Here is a 21,048-nt window from a genome sequence, read left to right as displayed (position 1 = left end):
CGCCCGTCTGTCCTGAGCTGCCCGCCCGTTCTCTTGTTCTTTTGTATTCAGTCTCATTAAATGATATTATGGATACATACCACGCTGGATTTTGGTCCTCCATTCCTTCCTACTACTCCTCCTCGTCAGAGCTCTTCGATGACACACATGACATCCTATATATAGGGCCTTTTACTGTTACTATAATGTCATCTGTAATCAGAAACGGATTCTATTTTCAGTAATCTGCTGAACGCTGGCTGTCTGAGACTGAGAGCACAGGAAAAAAGGAAGAAAATTAGAGGTTAGACAACCATTTAAAAGAGGGAGTGAGAGAGAGGCACGAGAGAGAGAGAAGTAGAGAGAGAGTGAGGTGGCGCGAGAGAGAGAGAAGTAGAGAGAGAGTGAGGCGGTGGGAGAGAGAGAAGTAGAGAGAGAGAGAGAGAGAAGTAGAGAGAGAGAGAGAAGTAGAGAGAGAGTGAGGTGGCGCGAGAGAGAGAGAAGTAGAGAGAGAGAGAAGTGAGAGTGAGCGCGAGAGAGAGAAGTAGAGAGAGAGAGAGAGTAGAGAGAGTGAGGTGGCGCGAGAGAGAGAGAAGTAGAGAGAGTGAGGTGGTGGGAGAGAGAGAAGTAGAGAGAGAGAGAGAGCGAGAGAGAGACTGTTTCTCTGGTCTAGTTCAGGCAGTTCTTTTCTCTTCTCAAGGCTTCCTGGATATTACTGGATGGTACTGTGTACTGCAACGCTAGCCTAGCTCTCTCATCCTCCTCTCCTCTCATCTTCCTCTCTGCCCTGTACGTGTGTTGGGAAGGTGCCTGTCTCAGGTGCAGACATGGCCACCTCTGTGCTTTCCAGGATTATTCTATGTCTAGCTATATCTCTGGTTCCGGTATTGACAGTGACCAGCCAGGATGTCAACCTAGGTGAGTGGATGGGGCTGCACTGCATGACTTATGGTCTGACTGACGGATGATTGTGTTGATTGCTATTGCTTGTACTGAGTGATATGAATTGCTCATGTGTTTAACTTTTTGTTCTACATTTTTTTAAATTGATTGATTTAATTGATTTAATAATTAGAAGTCGTAGGCTGCGTCAGGCGCAGACGACATTACAGATGTCACATTGAATTGAATAATTGATAAAACTGACCTTGTCCAAGAGAGAATTACATGGCTATCAAAACGTCATGCCAAGCTAAGCCTACACCAAACACAGACCAGCCTATCAAAACGTCATGCCAAGCTCAGCCTACACCAAACACACTATTCATTGGAATTTTTTGTAGAATTCACAATGTGGAAAACGAATGGCGGAAAAACCCTGTTTCTATGGGTATTATGATGCGTCCACTGTGGTGGACTGCTATGGTCCTCTTCGGCAGGTAGATGGAAAAACCCTGTTTCTATGGGTATTATGATGCGTCCACTGTGGTGGACTGCTATGGTCCTCTTCGGCAGGTAGATGGTAGGTAGTCAAGATTGACACATCACACACAATGCAATTTAAAAACTACAGTAAAATCAATTACTACTATATCAACCCTATCAACAGCACAGAGGTGTCTGTTTAGGAGACGCCTCATCAAAGAATACCTCAAATCACACCTCTAATCACACCTCTAATCACACCTCTAATCACACCTTTAATCACACCTCTAATCACACCTTTAATCACACCTCTAATCACACCTCTAATCACACCTCACACACTTTAATCACACCTCTAATCACACCTCAATCACACCTCTAATCACACCTCTAATCACACCTCTAATCACACCTCTAATCACACCTTTAATCACACCTCTAATCACACCTTAAATCACACCTCTAATCACACCTCTAATCACACCTTTAATCACACCTCTAATCACACCTCTAATCACATCTTTAATCACACCTTTAATCACACCTCTAATCACACCTCTAATCACACCGACACACTATTTCTCAGATATTATTTAAGTGGCACCTCAAAGCTTTTCTCTGAAGACAGTTTTCAGGTAGCTTGGTAACCCGTTCCACAGAACTGCAGCAGAGTACAGGAATGACTTTTTTTCCATGGAGATCTTGAGTCTACAGGGAACACATTTTGTAAAATTCCCTCTGCGAACAAAGGATTAGGGTTACAAAGCTACCCGTAATATAACAAAGTTACTGGAATCTTCAGTGATCTATGGCAATCTATGGTAGCTTTGGTGATTTATACTTGAATACTAAAAAATATATATATTCATATATAATATTCATTTTTTTATATCTGTGTCCATATTGTCCATGAGTTTCTAGTGGATAGACCACATGGTTCAAGAGAAAATTAATTAATTAACTCTGCAACTCTTCCAACTATTGTCTTTTTTCACAACTGCCACCAGTTTGGCCACAAAACATTTACAACAAAGACATATTGACATAGTAAAATAAATACAAAAAATGTAATATATAAATAATATTTCATGCTGAAACAACCCTCATTAAACACAAATGACATTCACTAAGGTTTATATTTCAGATGCTTTACAGTTTTGTCATTCCATTTTTTTATTTTAAAAGTCATCTTATTAGACATGTATATATATATATATATATATATATATATATATATTTTACATGTGATAAGCCACACAGAGGGACAGAGATAATTACAGACACCTGTTATAATCTGAAGTACCCAAAAAGGCCCCTAGATGTCATCTGGTAAGATTCCATATATTCCTTGAAAGTTACCAACATTCTGTTAGTTTACTGGTAAAGTACTCGAAAGTTTAGAGTAATATACCCTACTGTTGCAACCCTTCTCAGGATAGACCAAGCGTGTCAATGAGAGGATGCAACACTTTTATGCGTTTGATACTTTTATGGGCCTTATTGAACATCTGTAGGTGTTGTATAAGCAACGCTCATATTTGCTTTTCTATCTTTCTATTTTTATTTTATTTTTCTTTCTTTAAAAAAAAAAGTTTGTGTTCAGTTTACGCGCCTCAATATCACAATTATTTTCTCACAATGAAATATAAAGTACTAAAATATATATATATATTTTTACTGTAGGAAGTGGTTTGTTTTATAAGTACCATCATACCTCACTCACAGCAGGTTCAGTCCAGTTTACAGGCCACCCAGTCTCTGGACCACGTTGGCCTTGTACTCAACATCACATCCCAAAAAAAACAGAAAATAAAATCAACACTTTTAATGGATGCTATTTACTCATTGTTCATATTGTAGCTTTTTACAAGTGAGTAAATAAAGTGTTCAAATAAAACTAATGGGATAGGTTCTCTCAGAAATGTCTGGATACAAGCATACATACATGGATAGAATCCATATTTTTATTTGGTTTTTACAAGGCATGTCAGTTAGGAACAAATTCTTCTCTACAATAACAGCAACAAAAATACATCCCTCTTAGACAGACTACGTGTTAAAGTGGTGTTGTGTGCATGACTGGCTGGCTGGCTGGCTGGCTGGCTGGCTGGCTGGCTGACTGGCTGACTGGCTGGCTGGCTGACTGACTGGCTGACTGGCTGACTGGCTGACTGACTGGCTGGCTGGCTGACTGGCTGGCTGGCTGGCTGGCTGGCTGGCTGGCTGGCTGGCTGGCTGGCTGGCTGGCTGGCTGACTGGCTGACTGGCTGACTGGCTGACTGGCTGAATGACTGGCTGGCTGGCTGACTGACTGGCTGACTGGCTGGCTGACTGGCTGGCTGGCTGACTGGCGGGCTGAACGGCTGGCTGGCTGGCTGGCTGGCTGGCTGACTGGCTGGCTGACCGACCGACTGACTGGCTGACTGGCTGGCTGACTGACTGACTGGCTGGCTGACCGACTGACTGACTGGCTGGCTGACTGACTGGCTGACTGGCTGGCTGACTGGCTGACTGGCTGACTGACTGGCTGGCTGGCTGGCTGACTGGCTGGCTGACCGACCGACTGACTGGCTGACTGGCTGGCTGACTGACTGACTGACTGACTGGCTGGCTGGCTGACTGGCTGGCTGACTGGCTGGCAGGGCTATTTCAGTGCAAGGCTGAATGAAGGGTTGTAGAGCGCCATGGCCATAATGATGTGGGGACGGACCAAAACAGGCCACTGATTTTGGTTAGGGGTTTGCCAGAGAGCGACCGGACACACCCAGTGAAATGATGAATGCTGGGTATGAATATGCTTCATACTGTCGGCGTCCACAAAGCCCATTTCACTTTAGGACTATGCTGTCTTTGAACAGCGAAGGATGTAAGTTACTGATGTGGGGAACAAAACATATTATTGAGTCTGGTTTCTCTCCTTGTCATTTTGTGTCTGCTTGTGTAGCGACAGGTCAATCAGGTGATAAGTAGGCCTAACTTTACCTGCCACCTGGGCTCGGCTTTTTAAAAGTTATCTATCCGGATTACATCTATCGGATAAGATGAAATGCATAGAAACAGAATGAAAAGAACGGGAGTTCCCGTTCAAGTCAATGATTCGTCCTATGTATTCGTTCTATTCATTCTATATCTATGTCTTTAATCCTATCCGATAGGTGAACTCCAGATAGATGTTAGCTCAACCAAGCTGATGCCTAGGCTTTAGCTCAGCGGGTGGAAGCAGACTTGTTGCAGGCAGGCAACCTGAGTTCAAACCAAGTAGGTCACACCTGCTGCTCAGGGGTTTAGGCCCATGTTGCTATAGAAAACGTCTTAGTGTAAAAAGTCACGGGTATTGTATAGTAAGGGTGCTGCTGAGGGGAGGATGGCTCATAATAATGGCTGGAACGGAGCAAATGGAATAGCATCAAACACCTGGAAACCATGTGTTTGATGTGTTTGATACCATTCCACTGATTCCGCTCCAGTCATTACAACGAGCCCGTCCTCCCCAAGCCAACAACCTTTTGTGGTGCATTGTTTGAGCAGATTAACGCTACAGTGAAAAAGACAAGAAAACCATACTTTCCAAGATGTTCCCCCATGTTCTGTAGTTGTAAAACAGTATACTATTGGACAATGTGTGATAGTGCTTGATAATATAACACCAAGATCACTTTCACCTGACTTCACAGCTGAGCAGCACAGTGTCATGAAGGTCAGTGTGTAGTGGGAAGTTATAGCAGGCGGCCATATTGGATAATTAATTGAAGAGGAACGGTGTTTTGGTCCATGTGCAAACCACAAATGGATTCAATTTACAGTAACCACAGGCCTCACTTTTATAGTGATCAACACTCTGAATATCATGGATTTAATAATGACACCCTGGTTGGTGAAGTCAATATGCATATTATTGATTCATTTACATTATTCACTTGGGTACAGCTGACTTAATAATGTTATAACGTTTTGTAAATGGAAGTTGGTCCATATGATGAAGCGTTTAGATTCCATGGCTGTGGAGTTAGCTGGGTGTGGCCTCTCATGGCTGGCTCAGAAATACAGCCCAGCCACAGGCACATGCTAAGCATAACCTATAATATAGGCCGCTGTGGTTTTCCCTGAAATAACTCCTGCTTTTGAAAAGTAGCTTCTCTCTTGGGGAGAAGCTCGCCCACATAATGAGTACTTAGAAGTTAAGTTTTTTATATAAAACTGGCTAAGTTTGTAAAAGTGAGATTCCGCCAGGATACTACATATAGTACTGCAGCAGGTGGTCAGTGTTTCTCCTAGTTTCACTCCCTTAGTTTCCAACAGAGGCCCCACCACCCCGCCTAGATAATGCCATGGGAGGTGCTTGGGTTGTTTCTTGCTTCCAGGCAGCATCTGTATTGGAGCGATGTTTCCCCGATTCACGGATTAATTGTGAAAAGAGCTTCTGTTCTGTGTCATCGTGCTGTGTATCATCTTCCTCTTATCGTCAGGGAACTTTAGTCTCAGGGATCTCATTGAAGTGGGAAGAGCAATGTAGGCACCTATTTATAAAGGTACAAAAATAACCTCAAGCCCAGAACCTGAATGGAAAGTCTGATTTCTTAGTCTATATTACTGGTTTGGACTTACATGACGTCACAGTCTCACTCAGTACTTATGTCGACTATATTTAGATGTAGGCCTAGAATTTACAACTTCAAATGACAAGTGGGGAGATGTAATTTTGATAAGTAACGTAATGATTTATAATGACAAACTTCCTATTTTGTCATAGAAAATTGTGAAATTTCTCTTATGGTGAGCAATCACCCTACGCAACTACATCCTTGGTATGAGCTTCTTCCAAGATTCATAATTACACATTGGAGGAAAAACATTTAACTTCACATTTTGACAATGAAGAGCTTCACTGAAAATGATAGAAACATAAAGAGTAGGTTATAAAGAGTAGGTATGAGTATGTCCTCACCTACTCATAAAGAGTAGGTATGAGTATGTTCTGACCTACTCATAAAGAGTAGGTTATAAAGAGTAGGTATGAGTATGTCCTGACCTACTCATAAAGAGTAGGTATGAGTATGTTCTGACCTACTCATAAAGAGTAGGTCATAAAGAGTAGGGATGAGTATGTCCTCACGTACTCATAAAGAGTAGGTTATAAAGAGTAGGTATGAGTATGTCCTGACCTACTCATAAAGAGTAGGGATGAGTATGTCCTCACGTACTCATAAAGAGTAGGTTATAAAGAGTAGGTATGAGTATGTCCTGACCTACTCATAAAGAGTAGGTTATAAAGAGTAGGTATGAGTATGTCCTCACGTACTCATAAAGAGTAGGTTATAAAGAGTAGGTATGAGTATGTCCTGACCTACTCATAAAGAGTAGGGATGAGTATGTCCTCACGTACTCATAAAGAGTAGGTTATAAAGAGTAGGTATGAGTATGTCCTGACCTACTCATAAAGAGTAGGTCATAAAGAGTAGGGATGAGTATGTCCTCACGTACTCATAAAGAGTAGGTTATAAAGAGTAGGTATGAGTATGTCCTGACCTACTCATAAAGAGTAGGGATGAGTATGTCCTCACGTACTCATAAAGAGTAGGTTATAAAGAGTAGGTATGAGTATGTCCTCACCTACTCATAAAGAGTAGGTTATAAAGAGTAGGTATTATGTCCTCACCTACTCATAAAGAGTAGGTTATAAAGAGTAGGTATGAGTATGTCCTGACCTACTCATAAAGAGTAGGTTATAAAGAGTAGGTATGAGTATGTCCTCACCTACTCATAAAGAGTAGGTTATAAAGAGTAGGTATGAGTATGTCCTGACCTACTCATAAAGAGTAGGTATGAGTATGTCCTCACCTACTCATAAAGAGTAGGTTATAAAGAGTAGGTATGAGTATGTCCTCACCTACTCATAAAGAGTAGGTTATAAAGAGTAGGTATAAGTATGTCCTCACCTACTCATAAAGAGTAGGTTATAAAGAGTAGGTATGAGTATGTCCTGACCTACTCATAAAGAGTAGGTTATAAAGAGTAGTATGTCCTCACCTACTCATAAAGAGTAGGTTATAAAGAGTAGGTATAAGTATGTCCTCACCTACTCATAAAGAGTAGGTTATAAAGAGTAGGTATGAGTATGTCCTGACCTACTCATAAAGAGTAGGTATGAGTATGTCCTGATCTACTCATAAAGAGTAGGTCATAAAGAGTAGGTCAGGACATTCTATCCTGGGGACAATCTGAGACTGTGTTAATGTGTTACATTCTTCATAAAAACCCTAAACTGAACGCTTCACGCATTGGCGAGTTTGTGGCAAGTGAGCTATACTTGATTTAACAGAATTTCGGACGTGTACCTAAACACAATGACACCAACACCACATTGTCCACATTATAGTAAATGTGAGATTGTCCCACTCTGGGACAGTGTTCTCTCTCCTCAGTCTGCCACCTAGTGGCCATAGAAGAAATACACAATTTACTAGACTAATAATGTAGTCACATGGACACTCATCAGGTCACATGGTCCTTAAAAACTCTCATCCCTCATCAGGCCTCCTAAACATCCCCTTGATTCTATTTGCCAGAAATTATCATTCATGGTTTTTGTCATCTCTGAAAATCCCAGAAACATGGTGGTGTTGTTCCCTGGTGTTATTGTAGAGGGTTATTCTACCTCTTACCTCATATGGGTTGAGGACATAACATGTAAAGGTACGGGTGTAAATGCTGTTTACTTGCTGTGGCAGGGCACGAAGACAGCTGTGCCGAAAACGGCAAAGTCTACAGCAACAACGAGATTTGGAACCCGGAGCCATGTAAGATCTGTGTGTGTGACCTGGGGACAATTACCTGTGAGGACATCCGATGTGAAGACCTAGCCTGTAAGGAAAGCAGCACCCCTGAGGGAGAATGTTGCCCTGTGTGTTCTGAAGCCGCAGGTACCCAGGGCCAGCAGGCTACTACCTGGGATAATCTGCTACCAAAGATCAAAACAGGTGACTACATTCTCACCACATTACATCGATCCATGTTTTACAGTTTCAAGTGCCCACTAAGAGAATTATTCCTCATGGTCATGATGGAATGGTGTTCGATTAATGGTGTTGTTACATTTCTTACAACATTCTAATTTCAGACTCACTACATCCTCTCAGTTCTCTCAGTATTTTCTAATAGGACCTACGTCTGATTCATATTCTGTTCTTCAATCTCCATGACTCAGTAGAGGAGAAGAAGGATGAGACCTGCAGGGACAACGGGCAGGTGTACGCCCACAACGACATGTGGACCCCAGAGCCGTGCAGGGTGTGTGTGTGTGACAGTGGAACCACCATCTGTGAGGAGGTGCAGTGTGAGATGGTGGGGAACTGTGAGAAGGTGACCATCCCTGAGGGAGAGTGCTGCCCCGTGTGTGACAGCTTCTCCAGCGCTAACAGGAGGATAGGTGAGATGTATATATGTATATATACATACATACATACATGCTTAAACATATACATGAATTATATGTCTAAAGGGCGGGGCTCACATGTCTACATCATTACCTCAGACGAACTGTGACTGCAAGGTGTTGCATGGAAACCCAAGTGTGAAACGTAGCGATTAAGTTTGGATTCCCTGGAGGTGTCTCACTGACTGATGATAAGAGGGGAAAACATACTAGATTTCATAGTGTTTTAACATATAACACAGTATCAAGTCATTGAAGATCACATGTCAAATTAAGGATGAAAGATCTACATTAAAATCTGATTTCTTCCTTTCCCTTCCTCAAAGAAATGATGGCGTTCAAGGTGAGCAATGATAAAAGATATTCTCAATCTTCGGTTTTCCAATTTTTACTTGGACACTCCCCTGAATATTAGCCTGAGTGCCCATCTGTTTGTGTTGTCACGCCAACTCCTTGTCACTCATTGTCATACCCGTATTTGGCTTGACAAAGAGCAATGGGGTTGGTAAGAACACAAACAGATCTGGAACCAGGCTACCTGAATAGCTGAGCTGATTGTCACATTGTTATGTGATGCATTTGATTTCCAGGGTCAGAAAGGCGAACCTGGTGATATCCCTTACGTAAGTCTGTGTTCATACCTCTCAGAGACAGCGCATCTGTTCATTAACAACTCATGTGACTTTTGACACCTATTATGACAACTGTTATCAAAAACATCATACTGTCACTTTTATAACTGTTTTTGTTTGTTTTTTTGTTTCCAGGTCGTGGGGCCAGTAGGTCAACCCGGACCAATGGTGAGCACTCTGTAGACATTATCAGTTGACATGATTATGTTATAAGTTTCTCATACGGGTCATTGTTATGGCTGGAATTTAATCAATGGAACTGTACCAAAGACATAAAACACATGGATACAATGTGTTTGACTCCATTCCATTGATTCCATTTATTCCAGCCATTACAATGAGCCCGTCCTCTTATAGCTCCTCCCACCAGCCTCCTCTGGTATACTGTATAGAAGTTTGGCTGGCCACTCCCCTCCTAATTTTCAGTCAGATTCCCTTTACCACACTAGATGGTACTATAGAGTGTCAGTAACCAAGGAGGGTTAGCTGATGCTACTACTGCAGACTCTGTCCACAGCTACAGTGGGAAGACACTACTGCTAGTGTAAAATATCATGTGAAGTAATCATGTTTTCTTGGTATCCGTGTCAATGTTTCAGGGTCCTCCCGGAGCTCAGGGGAACAGAGGATACACTGGTTTCAAGGGCAGAAAAGTATGTCTAACACCATGACATTTACATCTAGAGAAGTGTGTTACAATACTGCGATTCTATGTGACCGAGGACCAACAAACTATCCTGAGATAACTCACTGCTCTTCAGCACCTTCATATGTTGAATCTGGTAGACATGTCGAATCACCTCTGTAGTAGTGACGTTCAATACTGTCACTCATGTGTTTGCATATGTTTCCTAAAATCCAGGGTTTACAGGGCCCAGCTGGCATCGACGGGGAACCAGGAGTCCCAGGGAACCCTGGTGAGCCAGGATCCCCCGGCCAGCCCTCACACCCTGGGGTGAGTTTGTCCGTCTGTCTCCCCAACCCGACACTTCACTGGTGTAGTCTGTAACCTTAATTTCTGGTCAAAAGTGATTTCCCTCCCTACACTTGTTAGTAAACTGACTGAGAGGGTTGGATTTGGAAAAAATACGGCCATTTTGTATTTTGTTTAGCTTTTTGGACGAATGTGCTTGCTGTACCTGAAATCATTTTCACCCCAAAACGTCAAGTAAGTAACATGAAGAGACTTGGGGGCTTGTAGGGATAGCTCAGAGCTTCTAAACCTTTTATATCCCTCTTCTCATTGTACCTGTCCAGTTGAGGGGGGGGGGGCACTGCACCTATTCTCTTCATACGGAGTCTGTGGTCACCAGTGAGGAACTTCCACACCGTGGTGATAATGAATGAATGACCGTCCTCCTCTCCCCCCCAGGGTCAGCTGGTCTCTCAAATGGCAGCAGGCTTCGGTGAGAAATCAGCTGGGATGATGGGAATGATATCTGGCAACAGGGTGAGATACTACTAAATCACCTGGGATGATGGGGATGATATCTGGCAACAGGGTGAGCTACTATTAAATCACCTGGGATGATGGGGATGATATCTGGCAACAGGGTGAGCTACTATTAAATCACCTGGGATGATGGGGATGATATCTGGCAACAGGGTGAGTTACTATTAAATCACCTGGGATGATGGGGATGATATCTGGCAACAGGGAGCTACTATTAAATCACCTGGGATGATGGGGATGATATCTGGCAACAATTAAAATCACCTGGGATGATGGGGATGATATCTGGCAACAGGGTGAGTTACTATTAAATCACCTGGGATGATGGGGATGATATCTGGCAACAGGATGAGTTACTATTAAATCACCTGGGATGATGGGGATGATATCTGGCAACAGGGTGAGATACTACTAAATCACCTGGGATGATGGGGATGATATCTGGCAACAGGGTGAGCTACTATTAAATTACCTGGGATGATGGGGATGATATCTGGCAACAGGGGGGATGATGAGCTACTATTAAATCACCTGGGATGATGGGGATGATATCTGGCAACAGGGTGAGCTACAATTAAATCACCTGGGATGATGGGGATGATATCTAATATTAAATCACCTGGGATGATGGGGATGATATCTGGCAACAGGATGAGTTACTATTAAATCTGCTGTCCTCTACAAAAAAAGTCCCAAACAAACCTCATTGCATGGTAGTCCTTGCTAAGTGTGTGTGTCCATGGGCAGTAGATTGTAAAAAGGAAAGACATACTGTAGAGTATTAACCACGGGAGGCTGGTGTTACCTTAATTTGGGAGGACAGGCTCGTGTTGATGGCTGGAGCGGAATTAGTTTCACGGTTTCCATGGTTTCCATGTTTTTCCGTGTGTTTGATGCCATTCCATTTGCTCCGTTCCAGACATTATTATGAGCCGTCCTCCCCTCAGCTGCATCCTGTCTAATACATTGTCTTTGGCGGGCTTGATTGAATGACAGTTAATTTAGGTTTGTGCCTATATTACTCAATACTCTGTCTCTGTCTCTATATTTATTTATTTATTTTATTAATCCGTTATTTTACCAGGTAAATTGACTGAGAAAAGGTTCTCATTTGCAGCAACGACCTGGGGAATAGTTACAGGGGAGAGGAGGGGGAGGAATGAGCCAATTGTAAACTGGGGATTATTAGGTGACCGTGATGGTTTGATGGCCAGATTGGGAATTTAGCCAGGGCACCAGGGTTAACACCCCTGTATGTTGTCTCCATGTATATTTTAGGGTGAGGCAGGACCAAGAGGGCCTCCTGGACAGTCCGGTCAACCAGTAAGTCAAAGATGGCTGACTATATCTACCTTTCAGACATCAATTCTTAATGGAGATAATTTGTGTAAGTAAACAGACAGATATGTGATCATTTCCTTTTCCTCCCTGTCTCGTAGGGCTCTACAGGGGGGCAGGGGGCCCCAGGAGACGTTGGAGACCCCGGATCCATGGTAAGAACCATGCTCTGCATCAGTCATCTCTCTGATGATTTTTTGACTGGGTTTGAATCCTGATCACCTACATGCTTGAAGACTGTTAGCCCATTGAGCTAAAGCCTAGGCATTAGCACAGGGAGCTAACTCAACAAAAAAAGGCCCTAAGCCATTGTTCCCCAACTGGTGGCCCACGGAAATCAGAAATCGGTTCCAAATTATTTGCGCGCATAATATAGAGTTAAAAAGTTTGTGATCGCATTAAACAGTTTGTGATCGCATTCAACAGTTTGTGATCGCATTAAACAGTTTGTGATCGCATTCAACAGTTTGTGATCGCATTCAACAGTTTGTGATCGCATTAAACAGTTTATGATCGCATTCAAATGTAAGCAAGGTGAGAAATTATCTGTTTGGGCTTCTTGATGTCAATTTGTAGTCTACAAATGATTTGTAATTATGTTCCTGACCATCCGCTCAATAAAAATCATACCGCGGCTGAGTCAACTGACTTCCTGGTTTAGGCATTATCTCAGGGAGCTAACACAAGTCTTCAGTTCTCAGGCAAAGTTATCATCATCACACCAGCTTCGATCACTGAACTACCTCCGCTACCAATCACACACTGTCTTGAGGTGTTACACCAAGATCTACCAATCACACACTGTCTTGAGGTGTTACACCAAGATCTACCAATCACACACTGTCTTGAGGTGTTACACCAAGATCTGCCAATCACACACTGTCTTGAGGTGTTACACCAAGATCTACCAATCACACACTGTCTTGATGTGTTACACCAAGATCTGCCAATCACACACTGTCTTGAGGTGTTACACCAAGATCTACCAATCACACACTGTCTTGAGGTGTTACACCAAGATCTGCCAATCACACACTGTCTTGAGGTGTTACACCAAGATCTACCAATCACACACTGTCTTGAGGTGTTACACCAAGATCTGCCAATCACACACTGTCTTGAGGTGTTACACCAAGATCTACCAATCACACACTGTCTTGAGGTGTTACACCAAGATCTACCAATCACACACTGTCTTGAGGTGTTACACCAAGATCTACCAATCACACACTGTCTTGCGGTGATCTACCAATCACAGTCTGTCTTGAGGTGTTACACCAGAGCTATATGTTGTATTGACTGTGTGTGATTGGACATATTTTATACAGGGTGGCTATGGTTACAGAGGACCTGAGGGCCCACCAGGAAAACCAGGACTAGATGTAAGTACTCTACACTCCAACAGACATCGGCCGTGTCCCTATTCCCTATATAGTGCAATACTTTTGAAAGAGCTTTATAAATACATTTGATTAATAGGCGCCGGTTGTGTCTAACTCTGCCCTAACATGCCATGTTGTGTCATTAACTTGTTTAATAACTTTTATCGGAGATGGTAGAATGCAAAGTGCCCGGTCTCTCGAGCCCCCCGGTAAGCACAGCAGGTTGGCGCAGGTCTCCTACCTGGCATCGCCATACTCCCTGTGAGCCCCCCCCCAAGAAATTTTTGGGGCTGACTCCCGGGCTTCCTTCCACGCCGCCGTGTTCGTCTCTCCAACTCCATTCTCCTATAACCCTCCTCGCACTGCTCCAGCGAATCCCAGGCGGGCTCCGGCACTCTCCCTGGGTCGACCGCCCACCTGTCTATTTCCTCCCAAGTCGTATAATCCAGACTTTGTTGCTCCTGCTGCCACTGTCACCACGCCGCTTGGTCCTTTTGTGGTGGGTGATTCTGTTACGGTTTTCTTGTGGTGAAGGAGAGGCGGACCAAAATGCAGCGTGGTTATTTTGATTCATGGTTCTTTAATAAAGAAACTACACATGAACAAAGTAACAAAACAAGAAACGTGCCATGAAAACCTAAACAGCCTATCTGGTGCAAACAAACAGAGACAGGAACAATCACCCACGAAACACTCAAAGAATATGGCTGCCTAAATATGGTTCCCAATCAGAGACAACGATAAACACCTGCCTCTGATTGAGAACCACTTCAGGCAACCATAGACTTTTCTAGATCTGAAGTGCTGTTCATCTGTTAATAAACAAAACCACCGTAAAACCACTGGCCCTTCTTTGGACATTCAATAACCACATTCTTATCGGCAGACTGCAGGTGATTCCCTGATCCACCTCTACGCAGACGACACCATTCTGTATACATCTGGCCCTTCTTTGGACACTGTGTTAACTAACCTCCAAACGAGCTTCAATGCCATACAACACTCCTTCCGTGGCCTGCAACTGCTCTTAAACTCTAGTAAAACCAAATGCATGCTTTTCAACCGTTCGCTACCCTCACCCGCCCGCCCGACGAGCATCACTACCCTGGACGGTTCTGATCTAGAATATGTGGGCAACTACAAATACCTAGATGTCTGGCTAGACTGTAAACTCTCCTTCCAGACTCATATCAAACATCTCCAATCCAAAATCAAATCTAAAATCGGCTTTCTTTTTCGCAGCAAAGCCTCCTTCACTCACGCCACCAAACTTACCCTAGTAAAACTGACTATCCTACCGATCCTCTACTTCGGTGACGTGATCTACAAAATAGCTTCCAATACTCTACTCGGCAAACTGGATGTAGTCTATCACAGTGCCATCTGTTTTGTTACCAAAGCTCCTTATACCACCCACCACTGCGACCTGTATGCTCTAGTCGGCTGGCCCTCTCTACATATTCGTGGCAAGACCACTGGCTCCAAGTCATCTATAAGTCTATGCTAGGTAAAGCTCCGCCTTATCTCAGTTCACTGGTCACGATAACACCCACCCGTAGCACACGTTCCAGCAGGTATATCTCACTGATCATCCCCAAAGCCATCACCTCCTTTGGCCGCCTTTTCTTCCAGTTCTCTGCTGCCAGTGACTGGAACGAATTGCAAAAATCGTTGAAGATGGAGACGTAAATTTCCCTCACTAACTTTAAACATCAGCTATCGCTGCAGCTGTACATAGTCCATCTGTAAATAGACCACCCAATCTACCTACCTCATCCCCATTATGTTTTTATGAACTTTTCTGCTCTTTTGCACACCATTATCACTACTTGCACATCAGCATCTGCTCATTTATCACTCCAGTGTTAATCTGCTAAATTGTAATTACTTCGCTGCTATGACCTATTAATTGCCATACCTCCTCATGCCATTTGCACCCACTGTATATAGACTTTCTTTTTTTCTATTGTGTTATTGACTGTACGCTTGTTTATTCCATGTGTAACTCTGTGTTGTTGTTTGTGTCGCACTGCTTTGCTTTATCTTGGCCAGGTCGCAGTTGTAAATGGGAACTTATTTTCAACTAGCTTACCTGGTTAAATAAAGATGAAATAAAATACATGTAAAAAAAGTATATATACTGTATATAACTGTAGTTAGAATGCAGTATAACAGTAGTGGGCTGCAAATACTGCATCCAAAATAAATAAATAAAGTTATTCTGCAATCACTGCATCCAAAATACCACAGTTGACTGCAGTTACTTCACTTTTACAATTTTTTTTGTAAGGGAAATGCTGTTTGTCTATATCTGAGAGAGTGGAAATTACAACTATTTGTTACCTACCTGTACTGTAATGTCTTCCAGCAGCTGAGAATGCTATGTGAACGTGATGTTTACCCTTCACAGGGAGAATCTGGCCCAACCGGAATAGAAGGAGATAAAGGAGCCGCTGGATCTGCCGTAAGTAACAAACTGTCTTTCAACTGAAACCAACTGTCAGCCTTCAAACAACCAGCTATCTGTCAGCCTTCAAACAACCAATTATCTGCATGAAATATCTTTCTCAGTCACGCAGATCAAATGAGTGTTGAATGCAAAGGCATTTGCAAAAACACAATTAATGACACACTTCTTTTATGATAGACATTTCAAGAGTTTGATTATACCACTTACAACAATTCGATATGATTAGAGTGAGTTTTAAGACTGTAGATGGATGTGTTTTATTTTCCCATCCACTCCCATCCAACTGTACTTAGTTAAGAAAGCAGGTACCATTGCCTTCAACCTAAACTTGAATAGTCTTCATTTTGTGAGTAAAGCCAATGAACAATAGTCCACAATTAGAATAGACTGTTGTTTTAATGGGGCCACTGTATGTACTTATAAATGTGAAAGTAAAACAGTGATTAAATGTGGTGATTTCCAGGGTGCCAGAGGTTTCCCAGGACTGCCAGGTCACCCTGGACTGAAAGGCCTTAAGGTTAGCAGCAGCACATGGATGATCACAATGCTCATATCTATGTACTGTAGTTTGAAACATGGCTGCATGTACATTTTTTAAAATAGGTAACTTGGCACTGTGCTGTTATGAACTTCTGTGAGATTCGTTAGAGCCTAGAACAGATCTGATCAGAACTAATGAGCTAATGTCTCATCAACAGGGTCATGCAGGTCTTCTAGGAGCGAGAGGTCAATCTGGTGCTGCTGGGTCAAAGGTAAACTCACCATCATGCATATCTTTATATTTGTGCTGCTTCGCAAGGTTACTATCTAAAAATGATCTGTTTGTTTGAAATTGCTGCACATATCGTGACTCTCTCTCTGTGTTATTTTACAGGGCCCATCAGGTACTCCAGGTGGAATGGGGCCACCTGGTCCTGCGGTAGGTCATAATCAATGAGTTAATTGCTAATAAATTATTATATGATTGTAATACCTGTGTTACGAATCCCTTTTGGCCCGACAGTCTAGGGGGGGATGGTAATGAGACCCGTAATATAACTCATGCAAATTATAAGTGACAAAGCAAAAGTGTGAACAAAATAACCAGGACAACTGAAATCTACCGTCAAACTCAAGGTTTATTTGAAAACACACGGTAATGGGGGGAGCAGGAAAAGGGGCTGAGCTGGACCCAAGGAAAGAAACAATAAGTATTTTTTTTAACTAAGCTAGACTAGCCTACTTTAACAACAGCTAACTAACCAAAAATACAGTGGGTGGTCCGCCCAGTTCTAACTAGTGTATTTAACAAAGTTTACCTACGGGTAGTGTATGCCCATGGGCGACTTGTCTTGGTTTCCCCTTTTCCCACCAGCAATCAAACACAAACACCATAACCAAAACAATACTCACAGGTGATGACAAAGTGCTATGGAGGTGCTCAAACAACAGAGAGGTTAATACACAACAAGAGAGTGACACACAGAGACCTACAGACATGGCAGTTACAGAGAGATTGAGCTCTAGAGCAAACTACTGACAAGGTTTTTAAACCAAGGGAAAGGAACTGTGATTGGGTAGGAAACAGGAGGAGGTGTGTCTTCTGATTGATGATTGTTGACTGATTGGGGAGTGATGATTTTCACCTGTGAGGGGAGAAGGAGAGCAAACACAGGATACATACACACACACACACACACACACACACACACACACACACACACACACACACACACACACACACACACACACACACACACACACACACACACACACACACACAGGATACCTGTATCCGTAACAACCTGTTACTCACACACACCAATAGCTGTAAATACGCTGATATGTGTCCAGTCTGTTAGTGAGGAGTATAATATTATGTCAAACATGATACTGTATATTTTAGGGTCCAGCAGGAATGCAAGGGGAGAGAGGAAGGAGTGGGCCAACTGGACCAGTGGTAAGAGAGATATCTCTGACCTATAACACTACATTACACAGCTCCATCTCTTCAATCCATTCATTTCCCACCTGAATTAAATTGATCTGAGGTTTATATGTAGGTTCAAAATGTTTTGATTTGGCTTATCAGTGACACATGTTGTAGCCTTTGTTTTTATTTTTTATTTATCCAGGCGAGTCAATTAAGAACAAATTATTATTTACAATGACATCCTGGCTTACAATGACAGCCTATGCTGCCACTGTCCTCCTATGGTGATGTGCATTGATGATGAGATGATAGAGGAGAATTTGTCAAATCTTCTTTCAGTTGTGTATCTCTCTCCATACAGGGGAAACGTGGTGAATCTGGACATATTGGGAAAGCAGGACCACAGGTAGGACCTCTAACATCCAACAAAACATCACCCTTCATATCAAATGATTATCATACACAAATCAGTATTACAAATGCAATATAACAGATGAAAAGCAACACCGTATCTACTCCAAATACACTATTTTCCTGAAAGCCAGTATAAAAGTGTTATACATTTACAAATCAGCAGTGATGTCAACTGGGAACAAGTGATGTTTCCAGTACTAACCAACACCAGATGTGTCCAAAATGGCTCCCTATTTCCTATATAGTTTCTATATAGTGAAGGGAATAAGGGGCCATTTTGGATACAGCCCCAGGTGTGAATGACACGCAGCCTACTGTACCAACCAACCATCCTGGATGTGATGTGATTCTAGGGTCCTATGGGGATCACTGGAGCTCTAGGATTCCCAGGTAGTCCAGGTATAAAGGTGAGTACTGTTCATTCTTTAATAGACTTTGATAGAGCACAGTCCTCTTCTTCACACCAGCCATGTACTAAATATTGGTTACTCAAACGTAATACCCAGTCCTTCCCCCTCAGAATTACATTTCATTCTAAACGGGCCCATTCGGATGACTCTAATCCGATAAAGATGTTTATATGAGGGTGTTTTTATGAGGGTGTTTTATTCATTATGAGCTATGAATCTGTTCAACAACGGTTGATTAGAGTGCATGTAAACACACTCTGACTGTGACACTGTTGTCTCCAGGGGCAACCAGGGCCCCCAGGAGCACGAGGGACAGGGGGCCAGCAAGGACTAAGAGGGGAGGCCGGACGCGTGGGATTGGCTGGAGCTACGGGAATTCAGGTGTTTGGCTAATTCATGATGCTAATAATCTCTACACCTACGACATCTGTACTATCAACAACTCTTCAGGGTGTAAACTGATTCACTGAAAATGAGGCCAAATCTGGTTTCTGATTGGAACGTCCATTAAAAGAAAATTCCATTGTAAATTCCAATGACATGACAAATTACTGTAAATGTTAAAGTATTTTATGCTTAACTGACTTGTCGAGTTAAATTAAGTTTAAATAAATGACTTAAAAAAACATGTTAATTTCTGTAGGGTCCAACAGGAACAGAGGGTGCTGCTGGAACCAAAGGGCCATCCGTATGTATAACTTCCTCCATTTTCATCTCTCCTTGTTCATCTCCTTGTTCAACTCCTTGTTCAACTCCTTGTTCAGCTACTCCCTTCTCCTCCCTTCAATCTAATGTATTTCTCACCTTCCAATATTCCAAATATTACTATCTGATTATGTATTACTCATTATTATGTATTATGTAAAATCCTTGAAAGTATGTAATAGGGTGTTGGCCCCCACATGCTGTCTGGACTGTAGACTACAGCTTGACTTGTTAGAATGGGCCCTGGCACAGAGTGACAGAGACAGTAGAAGAGAAGAGGACGGAACCTAGCTGTCCTCCGGCTACACCGTGGTGCTACCATACAGTCTGTCCTGTTAGAATGGGCCCTGGCACCGAGTCACAGAGACAGAACACAGGTTTAGGTATAATGATGTGATTTCTACCCCAGGGAGCTCCAGGTGTCCAGGGTCCGACTGGACTGCTTGGCCCCGCGGGGCCCCCGGACCACAGGGAACCACTGGACTGCCCGGGCCTAAGGGCCAACTGGTAAGAGATTTGTTGTTTAATTTTGACCACTCATTTCATTGTTTGGATCAAGAATGGTTGTCAGGTCCCCTAGCTGCTACAAAGGTCATAGGAACTACTGCTGGTTTCCATGCTCCAGTTAAAATGCTATCATATGGCTGCATGTTCATAACGCCGTCAGGAAAAGCTACTTCTAAAAACTTGAGATCGTACATTGTCGGTAGAAACATCTATTCATCATATTCTTCTCTTCTCACAAGGGTGATTTAGGCATTCCCGGATTCAAAGGAGAGGCTGGATTCAAGGGAGAATCTGTAAGATATACAACCCGTCATAATGAATGTCTCTCTATTTCCATGGTTTAATAATGTACAGTAGCAACCACATGCATTTGTTGAAAGGCAGGTTATGTTGAAGGGCAGGTGATGTTGAAGGGCAGGTGATGTTGAAGGGCAGGTGATGTTGAAGGGCAGGTGATGTTGAAGGGCAGGTGATGTTGAAGGGCAGGTGATGTTGAAGGGCAGGTGCTGTTGAAGGGCAGGTGCTGTTGAAGGGCAGGTGATGTTGAAGGGCAGGTGATGTTGAAAGGCAGGTGATGTTGAAGGGCAGGTGATGTTGAAGGGCAGGTGATGCTGCAGCTGGTTTCTTTCTGAATGGGGTGCATGTCAATCTGAGCCTTCCTCCAAAGTTCAGCATGTTCAGTTCATTTATTTGGCTTTGACAGAAATGTCTCTTGCATTATCGAGCAATGAGTTAAATACAACATCAAGGGTAACAGTCTAGGCCAGCTTTAAAGTGCTTAGTGCATGTTGAGCAGTTTGATGCTCCTAGGGACAAGTAAGTTTATCCACACCCAAAGTTGAGTGCAACAACAATATATTCAATTCATTTCATGGTGCTCTTAAAAGGCCATACAGTAAAATATAACAAACACTAATGTATGATGTGGCAGCCATCTTGTTTGATTATGACATCATTGTAGGGTGCACCTGGTGAACATGGAGCGCTGGGTCCCATGGGAGAGGAGGGGAGGAGGGGAGGACGGGGTGACGCTGGGACTTCAGGAGCCG

The 21,048-nt window shown here is 42.9% G+C and overlaps 2 protein-coding genes across 3 annotated transcripts in view; both read left to right on the top strand.

The window, feature by feature from the left end:
• Positions 1-21,048, top strand: part of tmeff2b (transmembrane protein with EGF-like and two follistatin-like domains 2b) — a 65,631-nt gene that overhangs the window by 26,003 nt on the left and 18,580 nt on the right. The gene's annotated exons all lie outside the window — the stretch shown is intronic.
• Positions 585-20,995, top strand: LOC135543219 (collagen alpha-2(V) chain-like). Of its 2 annotated transcripts, none has more exons than XM_064970335.1 (24): positions 585-897; positions 8,073-8,321; positions 8,552-8,770; positions 9,103-9,119; positions 9,367-9,399; positions 9,544-9,576; positions 10,008-10,061; positions 10,271-10,363; positions 10,781-10,858; positions 12,140-12,184; positions 12,301-12,354; positions 13,528-13,581; positions 15,992-16,045; positions 16,515-16,568; positions 16,750-16,803; positions 16,926-16,970; positions 17,937-17,990; positions 18,325-18,369; positions 18,731-18,784; positions 19,070-19,168; positions 19,431-19,475; positions 19,902-19,999; positions 20,239-20,292; positions 20,961-20,995. In XM_064970335.1, exons 1-23 carry the CDS (start codon positions 807-809, stop codon positions 20,246-20,248), a joined length of 1,632 nt encoding a protein of 543 aa, XP_064826407.1. In that variant the 5' UTR covers positions 585-806; the 3' UTR covers positions 20,249-20,292; positions 20,961-20,995. The 2 variants fall into 2 exon arrangements, with proteins under 2 accessions (XP_064826407.1, XP_064826406.1); XM_064970334.1 differs by having other exon boundaries at positions 8,549-8,770.

The sequence above is a fragment of the Oncorhynchus masou genome, chromosome 7, assembly GCF_036934945.1.
Source record: "Oncorhynchus masou masou isolate Uvic2021 chromosome 7, UVic_Omas_1.1, whole genome shotgun sequence".
Taxonomy (NCBI): domain Eukaryota; kingdom Metazoa; phylum Chordata; class Actinopteri; order Salmoniformes; family Salmonidae; genus Oncorhynchus; species Oncorhynchus masou.
The sequence above is the reverse complement of the archived record's forward strand: the minus strand, read 5'-3'. Positions and strand labels throughout refer to the sequence as shown.

What these genes read in the sequence shown, in the direction of transcription:
- LOC135543219 (XM_064970334.1), top strand. Translation starts at nt 807, where the DNA reads ATGGCCACCTCTGTGCTTTCCAGGATTATTCTATGTCTAGCTATATCT. An exon ending in TGGGGCCACCTGGTCCTGCG is followed by an intron (nt 16,971 to 17,936) that starts GTAGGTCATAAT and finishes TGTATATTTTAG; the next exon opens with GGTCCAGCAGGAATGCAAGG. An exon ending in CTGGAACCAAAGGGCCATCC is followed by an intron (nt 19,476 to 19,901) that starts GTATGTATAACT and finishes TTTCTACCCCAG; the next exon opens with GGAGCTCCAGGTGTCCAGGG.